This window comes from Pristiophorus japonicus, chromosome 16, assembly GCF_044704955.1.
Source record: "Pristiophorus japonicus isolate sPriJap1 chromosome 16, sPriJap1.hap1, whole genome shotgun sequence".
In the NCBI taxonomy this organism is placed as follows: Eukaryota; Metazoa; Chordata; class Chondrichthyes; family Pristiophoridae; genus Pristiophorus; species Pristiophorus japonicus.
This window is the reverse complement of record NC_091992.1, coordinates 27,322,283-27,338,840: the sequence shown is the minus strand read 5'-3', so window position 1 is coordinate 27,338,840 and position 16,558 is coordinate 27,322,283. Positions and strand designations below refer to the sequence as shown.

General features: G+C 43.8%; 1 protein-coding gene across 2 annotated transcripts in view; it reads right to left on the bottom strand.

The window, feature by feature from the left end:
- Positions 1 to 907: 907 nt before the first annotated feature.
- wscd1a (WSC domain containing 1a) overlaps positions 908 to 16,558 on the bottom strand; it is an 80,080-nt gene continuing 64,429 nt past the window's right edge. For both annotated transcript variants that reach the window (XM_070858091.1, XM_070858092.1), the window contains 4 exons: positions 10,318 to 10,492; positions 4,915 to 5,079; positions 3,094 to 3,294; positions 908 to 1,260 (listed from right to left, as the gene is read on the bottom strand). In XM_070858091.1, the coding sequence (XP_070714192.1) occupies positions 908 to 1,260; positions 3,094 to 3,294; positions 4,915 to 5,079; positions 10,318 to 10,492 (894 nt within the window). The remainder of the gene's footprint in view (positions 1,261 to 3,093; positions 3,295 to 4,914; positions 5,080 to 10,317; positions 10,493 to 16,558) is intronic.

The window sequence follows — 16,558 nt, the reverse complement described above, 5'->3', positions numbered from 1 at the left end:
AGCTGCCGACTGCGGCACAGGTCCCTCCCCTTTACAGACGGACAGGACGCCCCAGCCACCACAGCTTCACGACCCACAAAGCTGTCGGTGGCATCGCCCCGCGCCAACCTCGCTCCCGCGGGGCGCAAAGGGGTCAGCGCGCGGCGATAAGGGGTCAGTGCGCACGGCGATGATGTCATCGCTATGTGCGCTGGCGCCCGGGGGCGAAAATTACAGGGCGCAGCACAAACCCGTTTTCGCAGCCGCCATCGTGGGGGCGATTCCGGGCGGGTCGCTTCTGTCGCCTGCCCCCGGGCGAAAACCCTTTAGCGTCTGTTGCCGCCCCCCCCGGAGGCACGACCGGGCCTTTTTGAGAGGGGCAATTTCGGCCCCTCAGATAAATCTTTTCAAGCAAATGTCCACTCTAACAGACCGTGAAACAGATAGGTCAACAGCTTTCTTCTCATTTATAATTTAACTTAACACTTTTGTAATGAAAGGGTCAATGCTAGCACAATCACCTTGTGAGGATTTCTGAATGAGTTGTTGGAAAACATTTCCACATTCGTAATGGTATGCTGTTGTAAACAGGCCGCAAATTCGCTCTGATTTCGGTCTTATTGTGTGGGGAAACCTCCTGGAATGGAAAGAGTTAAAGAAAATCCACCTGCACCTGTGCTATAAAAATTCCAGAGACACATGACGACAAGACTTAGGTCAAAATTTTTTGAGTCACGCAATCCAATAAGACACATTTTTCCTTGACCCAAGATTCCTGTCCGCTGCAGCATGAGGTTATTGATCTATTCTTGTTATGAAGACCCACTCTTTACCCTTCTTTCTGATCTTTAAAAGCATTTGTCAGCCTCACATTACCTTACGAACACAGGCTTGAAGTGGTGATACATTGTTTATCTCTTCAGCTACATCATCTGGGCAGATACTCCTTGGGCAGTCCTGTGAGGTTTTTCGTTTTGAGAGCGTCATCCACCATCTCTATATAACTATTAATTACACTTTTCATTTCGAGTGTAAATGGATCAAAATCTTTCTGCCTCAGACCGGATCGTTTGAAGCTTCCGTCCTTTTGAGTTTCGACGCATAACAGTCTGTCATCTGACACAGTGACATTCAGGAACTCCACCATGCGTCTCAGCTGCTGCAAAAGGTTGTGTTTCAAGTCTTCATAGTGAACTACTAGCATTTGATTGCAATACTTCAACCAATCCAAAGTATGGGAGGCCCACCAGGAGGCATAAGTGTTTACAAATTCTGGCCATTCTGCAGAGAAAAAGTTTGAACATTGTTCAGTAATGATTGCACATCAGAATATGGAGCTGCAATACTCCCTTAACCCAGACTGCAAATCTATCAGTAACTTTTTTCTCATAGCTTTTCCAATGGCTCAGATACACAGCAACGGAACTGATTATCAGGCGCTTCATATAATGGCCAGCTGATCCGATACCACCCGTTTTGGCCCACCGCCTAAGATGAATTTCTAGGCCGGTTTACCTCAGCTAAGGTGGTTTTAAGGTTGTTACAATTGGCCTCGGCTCCCCATTGCTAAGGAAAGGGAAATTTCACCTGATTTCCTGCCTCCAACTGACAGCCATCTACTCCTGCAAGAGCTTAGGTTCAACCCAGTATCTTATCAATCAGCAAAACTGCTTATTTCCGTCTTCCCAGCAGTGCCTGGCCATGCCTTGCCTCAACCCACTGCCGCTGAAACCTTATCAATGCCTTCATCACTTCTGGACTCAATGGGGCCTTAATTCCTGGGGCTCCTCTCCACAGAAGGGCAGAGCTTCCAGTCATCATTCTACTCCCGCCCCTGGCTCCAAGCTAAATCCCAGGGTCAGGGTCGCTTGCACAGAAGGGTGGGTGCCTGTGCCAGTTCCAGTGTTCCCAGGGTTCCCACCCTACAGGAGCCAGGAATTTCTTCGCAACACCTTACCTCTTTGTTTGGGAGTGAGCCATTCCAGCTGAAGATCTTCAGAAACCTTAAAAGGAAGTTTTGAATTTAAAGTTGCCACTTTTCCAGTAACAATAGATCACTCTGTGCTCTGCCTTTCAAAAACTGTCCTTTGCAGCTTGCTATTTTATTTGTCCCAGTTCCACCAGGATCTGATCCTGGCATGCAAATTTGAGATGGATAATATCATTCCACCTCTACTGCATGGAGGGGATGGGAGCAAGCTGGAGACCCAGCAGAACTGGGTCTGGCCCCAAATTATGGCCTGCCTTTCCAGGCCCAGGAGATTTGGGACCATATTTTCTAATGTTCTACTTGCCAACCTTTTGACCTCCACCTTCTACAAACTCCAGCTTCTCCAAAAATTGTACCACCTGCACCCTGTCTCTACATCTGGCTCCTCCCTCCCGCACCACCTCCATGTACCAAATTTAAGATTCTTGTTTTCATCTATAAATCTCTCTATGACCTTCCCACCTTATTTCTGCAAACTTCTTCAGCCTTATGTCCCCTATTATTCTCTCTGATCATTTAACCCTGGCCTTCTGTGCGTCTTCCATTTATCCCCTCCACAATCAGAGGCACAGCCTTCAGCCACTTCAATTATACCTCTTCAACTCCCTCCCTATACCCATCTAGCACTCTTTTTCCCCCTCTACCTTTGAAAGGCTGCATGGAGGATGGACCTGAACATTTCTCTGACCAAGCCTACGGCCACCTCTCGTAACTCCTCACAAAGGCTCCGTGTCTATTCCTTGCTTCCTCTGTGGAGCACTTGGGCTCTATTCTACATTAAAGGCGCTATATAAATACAAGTTGTTGTTGGTATAAGGATGGGTCAAGAGTTACTCCCCTGTGCATTTCCTTCACTCATTTCAGATCGCTCTTAGCCTTCATTTGATGCTTGGGAACTCACCAAATAGCAAATCACAAACAGAAACTGCCATCCAACTATTCCAGGCACAGGACATCAACGCACCTATGAACACTGCCACTATACAAAAAAAACTATCACAATGAGTCGGTGATCACTGACATGACAAGCATCAAGTTTTTAATATTTAACTGCACTGGATATCATCCTCCATGTTGTTTTGCCGAAAGTCATTCAATTGTTGGAGCGGGATGTGCCATTTTACCTTTGCTCTTCCAGTGGCGTTCTGATGCATATCCCAGATGTCCTGCACGCTTTCTATTAAACTCGGCCATCAAAGCCTTGTAAGGGTTTCTGATCAACAAGATGGCCGCATCAAATGTTTCTATTTCTCTCTTCCCACTCTCATGGGTTTTTATACAGATAGTCCGGCCACTTTTCCAGTAGTCCTTTTCCCCTTTGAAACCTATCAAAAGAAAAAAGAAATGAGCAATGCCAACTGAGAAGAAAGACTTGGATTTATATAGCGCCTTTCACGACCACTGGATGTCTCAAAGCACTTTACAGCCAATGAAGTACTTTTTGAGTGTAGTCACTGTTGTAATGTGGGAAATGCAGCAGCCAATTTGCACACAGCAAGCCCCCAAAAACAGCAAGGTGATAATGACCAGATAATCTTTTTTTTTGTTATGTTGATAGAGGGATAAATATTGGCCAGGACACTGTGGATAACTCCCCTACTCTTCTTCGAAATACTGCCATGGGATTTTTTGCGGCCACTTGAGAGAGCAGATGGGGCCTCAGTTTAATGTCTCATTCAAAAGACGGCACCTCCGACAGTGCAGCGTTCCCTCAGCATTGCACTGAAGTGTCAGCCTAGATTTATTTGTGCTCGAGTCCCTGGAGTGGAACTTGAACCCACAACCTTCTGACTCAGAGCCGAGAGTACTACCCACTGAGCCAGCTGCAACAGCACCTTTACATATGCTGTCCTATGAAATTATGCACAGCTTATTCAAATGGAAGCTAAGGTTTTGATTTCTTTGATTTCAAGCCAAATGCTACCATTATAGCTTCTTATATATGACAGTTGCCAATACCTTTATGAATGACATTGCTGCTGTTCTAAATATATTTTGACTGTTGCATGTGATCAATCCTAATCGTAAGTCTGTTGGGTGTTGTTCATTTTGTGATACAATGCCAAATGCATCCAGATTTCATAAATGTAAAAACAAATCAATAGGCTGCACAACATAAGGAGATTAAATAATGATACCAAAAATATTTAAAAATACCAGTTGGAAAGTACACAAAGTACTTGCTTAGCTTAAAGGCATAGACGCACAGAATGGCTAGATACATTCCCATTGTTTTATTGGTACATGATTCAATTTCAAATCATATAGTCGTCTGTTAATATATTTTTCTGCGAATGCTTAAAGATGCTGAATGTGTCTTATTCAATGGACGTGCTCAGAGATTTACTAAAATCTGTATTGTCAGGTGTAACTACAAATAAAGTGGTTAGGCTTCTGTTATCTAGGGGACATTGCTATACTCATGAAGCTCTATCAGAGGACACATTTTGAGTGCAGCTTAACCCATTTGCTTGTATTAATCTAGATGTGGGTTTAAGGAAAATGCTTTCTAAGCAGAGTAAAATCAACCGCTTATCAGAACCATTATACCATACAAATAAATGTGTCAATTTGCACTGCCTATTCCATTAGTTTTACATTGAGGAACAGATTTCATATCAATTTGTAATTGAAGTTCACGTGAAATATGCCATTGAAAATCTGGATGTGGTTTTACATTTCTCTGTACTGTTAATCAAATAAAAGCTATTATTGCTTCCGCACAACAATATTTAATCTTATAAAACAGATTCCTCATAAACCTAATTGATTGGGGTTACTGAAACTGGCGAACAATTAAAAGCTGTAAATATAATTTATGGAAATTTTATTTTCCCCAGGAGGGTTTGAGCACTAAAGCAGATGGCTTTCTAAGGCTAAAAGTTTACCATGTAGTTCTTACAAATAGTTGTTGAATAAATAGTAAGGAGAAGAATAACACATACCCTTGTTATAAAGGGTCCCATCAAAATAATAGCTTCCAGTGTAGAATCCAGTGCCGTGTTCTACCAAATGCCGTGCCCATGTATTTCCAGCACCTGGAAAGCTGGAGAGAGCAACCATTACCTTCGTTTTTGTAGGCAGAAACTTCCTATCTGTACATCTGGTGTCTAGAAAAGAAGTGGAGGTCTATGAAATGGCTTATAGTTCCTGATTTGTTTTTACCTGATATAATTTCATTGTGGACAGGACTATAAATCAATTGGATTGGACATATTAGGTATATTTTGAGAAAAAAAAGCTTTTCATTTAATTTGAATCCAACTTGGATGATTTGGACGAAGATAGCTTTCAAGTAAATTGTACTGCACATGTGCAGTGGTGTATTTAGTCCTATATGTTTAGATCTGAAAATATACAATCCCATAAGAACATATTATGCAGTTCCGTATTCTGTACATCCTGGGTGAAAGGAAATGACTAAATGATAATGGCTCTGAAGCACCATAAAAATACACACCTACCTAATGGTCCTGGATCCACAGTGACCCGCGCTCCTGGGCCTCTGCGTGTAGGCCCCGCGTAGAGGCCCACGCATCCCAGGGGCGCAGGCGGTTCACAAGTGCCCCATGGATCACATAGGCCACCCAACCAATCAGAAAGGGGATTCCTATTGTACTGATGAGGCTTCCATTTAGGTACGGTAGCCCACTAAGCATAAAAGGAATCACCTAAAGAACACATTTTTACAGCACTGAAGTAAAAAAAATTACACGTTTAAAATTAATTAAAATACAATTTAATTAAACATTTAAAACAAAAATTTTATTTTTTGAAAAATAAAAACATTTTTCATGGGGCCAAAAATAACAAACGTATTTTATAGGATTTTGAATGTTAAAATGATTCTTAAAAATTATTTTAATGTTTATTTTCACACTTAGGCTGGTAAAAGCTGTTACCAGGCATAAGAGTTTCATGGGCATTTGCTGGGCAAGAGTTGGGCAAATAGCCCATCGCTCCGTCAGCGAATGTCCATTTCCAGGGGACGCGGGTTTTCATGCATACGGAACTGGTGAGGCATTTACAGCCGCATACGCATCCGTACATGGTCATAGGCCCCGTAAAATCCCCGTAAAATTCTTTTAGTTAAAGATGATCACTGAATTGTTCCAATGTTTATAGTAGTCTCTCTGGTGGTCTTTGGCGCTAGTTCATTGATGAATGCAATTGCCATTGATCGATCCATGACAACCTAAATCTATTCCAGCCTAGCGAGGGTGTCTCTCATCAACCTTCCTGCAGTGTGTTATGTTTCCTTTCTCTCTGAACCTGGTTTGAAATTTGGATTTTCAACTCAGATAATTGCTGTTTTGAGATTTAGGATCCAGAGTCAGAAATAAAGTGACTGTTCATTCCTACAGCTTTGTCTTTAGATACACCATCCAATAAAAAAACAGGGAAATTAACACCCATCTGAGATTTACCAAACAGCTCATTTAAAAAAAAGAGAAAATATGTCCTCCTGATTCTCATTTGTTTTCTCCATTGTTTGCATTTCTATAAGCATTTCTGTTTTTGCTAATTATAATGAAAAATTAATTTGAGTAAAAGTGATGCAATGTTTGTATGAGAATATTTACAGTCTTGGTCATTTTGAACTCATGGAGCATTCTGCAGGTGAATATTCAAATTGAAAAAAAATGTACATTTTATTCCCGATCAGACCTGAGATTATTGAGTTCAGTGAAGAGAAAGATTTGGAAATATCACCACAGCAAGTAATAATAATGAACAGCACAGAGAAATATATATATGTAATACTGTTGAACTTAGTTGAGTGATCATAAAAAGTTTCCTGCACCAAATTGGGGAATTGAGGATAGACAGGTCAATTGAAGGATGAGATTGTCAGGTCATGTCCTTCAATCAAACTGCCGGTCCTCAATTTCCTGCTACATTACACACAACCATTCATTATTGTCATTTTATCAGATTTTAATGGAAAATCTGATTCCCACTTTGATTTCTTGGCTGCTTAATTTCCATTTTTGTTTCCACCTGTCACCGGCATCAGGGACTATGCTCTCACTCACTGCCACAGTAGGGGCTTGTCATGCAAGAGCACCCACGTTTGTGCCAAAGTGTCCCCTTATCACATTCGAAACCGCAGTGTTCAGACAATCAGAACAGAGCACTTGGCCGGGGTATGATTGAATATGCAATACCTTCGTCCAAAGATTAAACTGCAATAGATTGGATTAAACGGAACATTTTATAAAGGAGAATGGGGTTCTAATTAATTCCCGCTAGATCGCTTTTTAGGACATTTTATTTCTCGGCACATCTATGCTGCTTAGAAAATAAAATAAAAATGCAGAATAGATCATCTACAGTGTGCAGAATCAACATTCAAAGTAATTTGAATCAGCCCAATTGAGACCAATGCAGATTAGCATGTTGGATTTGCTGCTTGTCCTCCTGACCAGGACAGCAATGTGTTGTCTTTCATGCAATCCCTGGAGTATCATGTTGTCTGTCCCCTTCAAAGCCAACTACACAGATTTCTGATGTGTAGACCATGCTTAATGTTAAGGTGGATTTTCTATCTAGGTCTGACATGTGCATGCCAGTTTGTTAGCCCAGAAGAGGCGTGGGTCCAGTGTGATATGTGTGCGCACTAGGTCCATGCAGCAGAGCAGGTCTCCAGTCGTCTTGGTTAATCCTTGCCACTGGACCAAGACCTAGCTCTGTCAAGCCCGTGTGGTGGCTGATGTGCAACAGCCACCACACGTTAAAAAAAACCACGCAGAGGCATCTTCCACCCTTCAACATGCAGTTCGGGACCTGGAATATTAGGTCCTTCATGGAATACACCTGTGAACTCATTGAACTCATCCCTTTTTGGCGTGGAAGCAAGTCATCCTCGATTCGAGGGACTGCCTAAGATGAAGAAGAGTTTGCTAGCATTCAACACATTAAAAAATAAGGTAGTATGCGCCACATAGTTTGAATTACACATTAGCAAATATAGTAATTGTGAATAAGAATCACAAATTGCACCTAAAAACAGGAATAAAAGGTGAGATAAAGGTCTCAGAGTAATCCCCCTCCAATTTGTTAAACATACTCATCCTCTCCTGAAGACAGCAGAGGTATTAAACTCTGCCAGGAAATCTGTACCCCATTTAGGGGCCATCCTTCTTAAATGGTCCCAGACAATGTGTTATGACATGGGGTTAAGTGGCACCCCAGTCTGAACTCACCCTCACATACAAGCACTTTCCAACAAGGGTCACCAACCAGCAATCATGAGAAGGAATACCTATTATTTATCCTCCACTCCTTGGTCCAAGAATGTAGAGGCCAACTGAAATGCCCTTGCCATACCTTGGTTGAAACAGAAATATTCGCACAGGAGGAGGCCATTCGGCCTTCTTGCCAGTTCTAAATGTAGGCCTCTCCCTGAGGCTGATAATATGTAGATCTACTAACTAACTCAGCACAGATCAGGGTTTGAAACTTGGCCCTTCCTTGCCATAACTATTTATTCTAGTTTTTAAAACAATCGGGAATATGACTCAGTGAACTCTATGTTAATCAGTTTCCCCAAGTCCAGAGATTGACATTGGAAAATCATGGTATTTTTACTGTTCTTTTGCGGTCTGGATTTTCCTGAATATGTTTTAATCTGCAGCAAATTAATACAATTCTGTATGGATTCTACTTTCAATTTTTTTCTTATTTCATGTTTTTCCTACATTTAGCTTCTATAGCTAATTCATAGATAGACCCACGTATAAAGCGTTAAAAAGGCGGTGGTTGGTATTTAGGGTTAGACACTGAGGGGTCGAAATTCAGCACCGCAGTTTTTGAGGTGGTGTCACCGCATGAGTGCTGAATTTAGCTCCGGACATTAGACACAGCCTCAAAGTCCTAAATTCAGTTTTTACGTCCAAAGATGAGAGAGCAGCGCTAAAAAGTGGCATTGCACACTCCTCCTTGGGCGGGAGCTCAGCAGGCCGACTGAATTTCCCAACGGGAGGCTGCCGCCATGCTAGAAAAAAATGGGAAGAAAAAATAAATAACGACAACTTCTTCGATCCACACACACACTTCCCCACCCTTAAAACTAATGGAAACATGCAGAAATAAATAGAGTAAAAAAGTTACCTTCCTTTCTAGGCGATTCCACCCGAGATCCGATCTGTTACGACCAATTTTACCTGTCCGTGCAACCGGCAGTTTGCACAGCAGCCGTACAAAGCAAATGTCTCGACAGAGGCGTCAAAGAGGCATTGTACACTGGATGACACCACCTCGCGGGTGGCGTTAGCCAGCACAGTGTTGCCTCCTGGTGCCTCTGCCAAAGAGCCGACTTAATTTAGGGCAAGGTGTTGACGCCGCTTACCGATGATGGTAGACCTTTGCTGCCCATTAGCCACCTCCCGCGTGCGGTAACGGGGCAGCGTTCAAAACCAAATTTCAACCCCTGAGCTTTCACGTTTCTGGCCCAGGTTCAAATCCAACATAAACTGCTCGGTGAAAGGCTTCTCTGTCTTCTGCCTGTGAGGGGGCTATATGAATTGAGTTTGAGCAGTCTCAACAACAACAACAACAAAAACATGTATTTACATAGCGCCTTTAATGTAGTAAAACATCCCAAGGCACTTCACAGGAGTGTTTTAAGATAAAACAAATAAATTTGACACCGAGCCACATAGGAAGAAATTACGGCAGATGCTTGGTCAAAGAGGTAGGTTTTAAGAAGCTTCTTAAAGGAGGAAAGAGAGGCAGAGAGAGGGAGAGGTTTAGGGTGGGAGTTCCAGAGCTTGGGGCCAAAGTAGCTGAAGGCACGGCCACCAATGGTTGAGCAGTTATAATCAGGGATGCTCAAGAGGGCAGAATTTGAGGAGCGCAGATATCTCTGACGTCTCAATCTAAAACCGAGTGATCCACCACACAAAATTACCCCTAATTTGGCATTAAATGTTTAATTTTACTCTGAGAGGTCAAATGATGGCTGCTGTGGGATATCAAAACATGCCCCAATGGTATAGTAATTGGGCTCTTTTCTGAGGTTGAAGCTGGGGAACATTATTGGTGGTCCTGGAATCTGTACATAAAAGCAGTACTATACTTGACAGAGTGCTTGATGACAATACATAATACTCATATTGGAAAGTGTCCCATTCCCCAGTATTATCATTGCTTAAAAATTCACACACACAAACCAAAAATTGAGGAAAATAAATAACATTTAAAAAAGAATCATTGGATTATTTCATGACGATATCCCAGGTACATATCTGTTAGTTGAATTTACGATTCTGACCGGAACAAATATATATTACATTTCAAATCAACATGTCACTGTCAAGCCACAGACTATGATGTTCCAGTTTTACCTTGAACAGGAGTCTGATAGATAACACAATAATTTTCCTCTCCTAAGAACTCTGTTGTAGTGTCACTTGATAGTTTTCCACAGAGCTGGTCGTTCGCAATGTCATGAAGGGTGAAGTGAGTTGTGGCAAATCCGCAGTAACATTCCGTCCTCCTGATGACAACGAGGGGAAACTCCTGTCAAGGAAAATTGCATGAAATTGTGATAAGCGCCCCTGAATCTCTTTATAAGCTAATACCCTGTGTGTTGATGTGTCTGTCCTGTCAACTGAGGAAGAGTGTTCTTCTTTCTTTTGTTGACTGCACACGGAAAAACAGGTCAATTATTTTGCACTGCACAAATCTCCTTAGTAACAAAGGACTGCTGCATTGTGCACTTTTTAGACCTTAGCTTTCAAAGTTGATGTGACTCTTCACACTCAGTACATTCCATGCATATTTTACTTAATGCTAACTGTATATATTTACATACTAACTGAAATTGAAATCTGAAGATATAATATACTCTTCTGCCAAAACCCTTGAAATAAATATTTAATCTCATAAAAATGAAATTCCACAACACATTTGCCTATAAGCACAATAATATTTTTTTATCTTTAAGGGAATCTTACCACAATGAAACATAGCCCGAAAATGATGGTTGCAAATATTGGTGGAAGATTGCTTAATGTTCTTGCATGATATTCCTCTGTCTGCGAGATCCCCCTAATGGGTCGCGATGGCGCCACACGCAGCGGGATCGATGCGGCCGGCGTTGATGGCGTGTGGTAAGCCTGCTCCAACTCAAGCCCGACTTCTGTCCCGAATCTTCTGATGATTGTGCTTGTTAAACCCGCCCTGCGGGCTTCCCGGCCAATTAAGAGGAAGCCGGTCTAATGATGTCATCAGCCAGTTTCCTTAAAGGGACCATGGCCCACATTGCTTTTGACAGTTCTTCTATTAGTGTTCTGCAGCATTGAGGTGCTGCAAACGCTGAGAAGCACTGCACAGAGGTGACCGGCTGCACCCAGGCTCTCCCATGACTCCCTCCAGATGCTTATGGAGGGAGTCATAGCACGTAGGGAGGTCCTCTTCACTTCCCATGGGCGGAAGGGACCTCTACAGGACACCAACGCAGCCTGGTTGCACATTGTACAGGAGGGCTCAAGCAGGGATGTCGTCATGAGCATCTGGCTGTAGTGGCACAAACCTTTCAATGATCTCAGGAGATCATAAAATGTTACTGAAAAGCCACACTCAACCTCATCCTGCTGTGCCACTCATCACATTTCCATCACACTGCCTTCCCTACTCTAACCCTGCACATCCTTACTCATGCCAATTTACCTGGCACCTCCATCTATCCCATTCTCTCTCTATTTACATTATCACATTCCCATCTCACTAGCCACCCCTCACACTCACCCTCATCCTTGTCCAATCATACCAACTAACAACACACAAGGGTAGGCACTAGGGTCATTTAGCCAATGTTTATGTATAGTTAATGTTGATGTGTTGTGAAACATCAAAATCTTTATTTTCAGCACTTTGCGTTCTTGGACAGATTTGTGGCCAGCTTTGGAAGTGGCTTAGTGAGTTGTCGTGAATGATCAGACATAAGGGTGTCAGACACGATGGTGATGAGTGTGAAAGGAATGGCTTGGACATTGCAGGGATGTGGTGTGGGGTGGTGCGAACCTGGCACATCATGTGGCAGTGAAGTGAAGTAAATTTGGCCATGGTGAGGCCATCACTGGCCTCCCAGGCAGCAATGTGGTCAGGTGCTGATGCCCTGTGTCTTGTGCAGCCTCAGGTGATTGCAGAGAAGGCTGCTGTTGTTGCTCGTGATGCTGGTGTGTTTAGTGCTGTTGGTGTTGGGGCTGATCATGGTGGGATTCTAAGGACCAGGGTGAGATTTGTTCAAGCACACCGATACTGATGGAATAGATGGCAGGTGAGGTTGAGATGACAGAAGCGATCTGTCAGTGGTAAGAGAGGTTGCTCCAAGAAGGTGACAGTGAATAGAGAGTTCACTGCAAACGCTTCCAAACTACATACAGCTCAAAAGTCTCTTCCAAACCCTGAAGGTTTCAGCTTCTGACATTGGAAAGTGAACAACTGTGAAATGGTAGCTTTTACTTCTGCAGCTGTCAACTAGTCAGAGCAACCTGACTCCACTTACCTGGCGTGTTCCTCGAGGGACAGCAAACTCATCAAAAAGTTGGTAAAATTATAAGTGCCTGCTTTTAAGCCTCTTAACTAGCATTTAAAGTACTTTTTAATAATGTTAATTACCTGTCGCGTTACTTGTTGTTGGGCCTGCAATCCGAACGCAGATCTGACAGGTCAGAAACTCACACGGAGGCGGGTTTAGTGTGGGATCCCGCCTCCAAACCTGCACTCGCAGTGCTGGGACGATTCTGGCCACGGGAATCTACAATACATTGCATTAAGAGATAGCCTCATGCCACATTTGCTAGTCCAGATTCCGTTACCACACTTCTATCAGAGGTTTCCTGGTCAGTATTAGATTGGTTGATGTTGCCCATTGCTACACCATTCTTATCTCATCGTATAAATGACTGTCATCTCCCTTTACCAGCCTTGGGGAATCTATGGTTGAGCCTAGACCAGCTTCACTCATTAAATGATGAATGTCAGAAAGCTGGTTTGTTACCTGGTTACCTGAGCCAGTCATAGAATCATACAGCACAGAAGGAGGCCATTCAGCCTATCATGCCTGTGCTGGCTCTCTGAAAAAGCTGCCAATTAGTCCCACTCCCCTACTTTTCCTCCATAGCTCTGCACAATTTTCCCTTTTAAGTATGTACCCAATACCATTTTGAAAGTTACTATTGAATCTACTTCCTCCACCCTTTCAGGCAATGCATTCCAGATAGCATAGCAGTCCTTTATCTAACAGCAAACATCGTCAGTGGTTACACTAGGACCCCGAAATTCAGTCCTTCTGGAAAGCTGGTGCTCCCCCCACTTTTTTGGGGCCATTAGCACCAACATTTTTTTCTGGCTGGGCCACCCCATATTCAACTCCAAAAGTGGAACAATGGGTTCCTGCGCTAAAGAACCCTTTCAAAGTGGCTGTCTTAAGTTGAGCATTACCACTGAGAAATTCAGCATGCAGGTAAAGGTTTCTAATTAACCAGCTGTTCCCTGGCCTTTTTAAAGGCCAAGGTTTGCAGCAAGGTCCTGAGGGGGGAAGGAGGTTGGAAGGATGGCTGGTGTAAGAGGTGCAAGGAGAGCCAACAGGTTCACCGATATGTAGCTGGAGACAATGATGGACAGTGTGGAGGACAGAAGAAGAATACTGTTTCATAAGAACATAAGAACATAAGAAATAGGAACAGGAGTAGACCATACGGCCCCTCGAGCCTGCTCCGCCATTCAATAAGATCATGGCTGATCTGATCATGCACTCAGCTCCACTTCCCCGCCCATTCCCCATAACCCCTTATCGTTTAAGAAACTATCTATTTCTGTCTTAAATTTATTCAATGTCCCAACTTCCACAGCTCTCTGAGGCAGCGAATTCCACAGATTTACAACCGTCTGAGAGAAGAAATTTCTCCTCATCTCAGTTATAAATGGGCGGCCCCTTATTCTAAGATCATGCCCTCTAGTTCTAGTCTCCCCCATCAGTGGAAACATCCTCTCTGCCTCCACCTTGTCTAGCCCCCTCATAATCTTATACATTTCGATAAGATCACCTCTCATTCTTCTGAACTCCAATGAGTAGAGGCCCAACCTACTCAATCTTTCCTCATAAGTCAACCCCCTCATCCCCGGAATCAACCTAGTGAACGTTCTCTGAACTGCCTCCAAAGCAAGTGTATCCTTTCGTAAATATGGAAACCAAAACTGCGCGCAGTATTCCAGGTGTAGCCTCACCAATACCTTGTATAACTGTAGCAAGACTTCCCTGCTTTTATACTCCATCCCCTTTGCAATACAGGCCAAAATAGCATTGGCCTTCCTGATCACTAGCTGTAACTGCATACTATTCTTTTGTGTTTCATCCACAAGTACCCCCAGGTCCCACTGTACTGCAGCACTTTGCAATCTTTCTCCATTTAAATAATAACTTGCTCTTTGATTTTTTTTCTGCCAAAGTGCATGACCTCACACTTTCCGACATTATACTCCATCTGCCAAATTTTTGCCCACTTACTTAGCCTGTCTATGTCCCTTTGCAGTTTTTTTGTATCCTCCTCACACATTGCTTTTCCTCCCATCTTTCTATCATCAGCAAGCTTGGCTACATTACACTCAGTCCCTTCTTCCAAATCATTAATATAGATTGTAAATAATTGGGGTCCCAGCACTGATCCCTGTGGCCCCCCACTAGTTACTGGTTGCCAACCAGAGAATGAACCATTTATCCCGACTCTCTGTTCTCTGTTGGTTAGTCAATCCTCTATCCATGCGAATATATTACCCCCAATCCCGTGAACTTTTATCTTGTGCAGTAACCTTTTATGTGGCACCTTATCAAATGCCTTCTGGAAGTCCAAACACACCACATCCACTGGTTCCCCTTTATCCACCCTGTTCGTTACATCCTCAAAGAACTCCAGCAAATTTGTCAAACATGACTTCCCTTTCATAAATCCAAATGTCCTGCTACTGCTTCTTTAATAATGGACTCCAACATTTTCCCAACCACAGATGTTAGGCTAACTGGTCGATAGTTTCCTGCTTTTTGTCTGCCTCTTTTTTTAAACAGGGGCGTTACATTTGCAGTTTTCCAACCTGATGTGGGGAGACCTGGCAGACTGCCAGTACATAATACATGGAGAGAGATTGCAGGGGAGGTGTCAGGCACCTCCATATATGTGAGGATGCACCCTCCGAGGAGGGTGCTGACCAGTCTGCACCCGGCCCTTCCAGGGTGGCGATGGGTCGATGCTTCCTATGTCTGGGATGACGGGGATCCTCCTCCTCTTCCTCCTCAGGTGGTTTTGCTGGCTCGACATCATTGAGGAGAGTACTGCAAGGTGCCACCAGAGCGGTCCAGGCACCAGAACCTCTGCTTAAGGAAGCCCATGCACTGCTCGATGATGCGCCTGGTGGCACAATGAGCGTCATTGTATGCATGCTCTGGCGCTGTCCTGGGGTTCCACAGTGAAATGAGCAGCCAAGTGCCCTTGTCCCCAAGCAGCCAGCCGCAATCCTGATTCGGGCCGGTGAAGACGGCGGGCACACTGGTCTGGCGCAGAATGAACGAATCATGGCTGCTGTCTCCCTTGCCCGCTGCCTGTCTGCACGGCGCTGTCGCTGACATCTTCTCCTGCGTGCTGCCCTGCTTCTGAGCAGGTGTACCAGATGTCGCCCTCCCAACACTCCTCCCATCCTCAGGGTGAACCCTGCCAAGCAGGTCTCTGCAGCCCACAGGCCTCCACTACAGAGTCAGACCTGAAAGTTGTACAAAAGTACGGGGGTATGTGCAAACCTCTGAGCAGCACTCAGCAAGTTTAATGGAGCCAATTAATAAAACTATTTCAAAAGCAAAATACTGCGGATAATGGAATCTGAAATAAAAACACTAATAATTAATAAAACTATATGAAAAGCTAAGTACTGTGGATGATGGAATATGAAATAAAAACACTAATAATTAATGAAACTATTTCCCTACCAAACGGATTCGATCGCGGCAAAACTCCAGCGGTGTCGCGTTCGTGCACTGACAGGCGGGGGCACTGCCGGGAAAAATCCTACCTTTTTAAATCGCTGAATTTCGTTGTCCTGGCCGCTTTTCAGCGGCCCGAACGCTGCTGAGCTCACCGCAGAAAATCTTCCTTTACTGAGACTTCACCCCACCGTTTGCGGCAGAAGTGCGCACCGTTCAAATCCGCCCCCCCCCCCCCCCAAACCCAAGCTGAATATGGCTCAGGAGTGAAAAACACCCGACCGCGGCGTCTGATCGATTTTTCCCGTCGGCCGCCCAAACCACGCGGTAGCCATCCCGTCGGAGACGGTGAATTTCGGCCCCAATATGCTGCATTTTTTATGCTTCAGAAGTTGTTACTAACTCTAGCAACACTTCATGTATTCAAATGTACATGGGCTGAATTCACTAGCGTAGGCTACAAAACATCTTTGGCAGGCTCCTGAATTTAACGTCGAAATATCAGTGAAGCAAAATATTACAAATCACAAAAGGAATGACCTCTGCATTTCACACTATAAATCGACAAAATCATCCGCAGGTTTCTAATGTTGGAATGAAGCAGTTAGAGA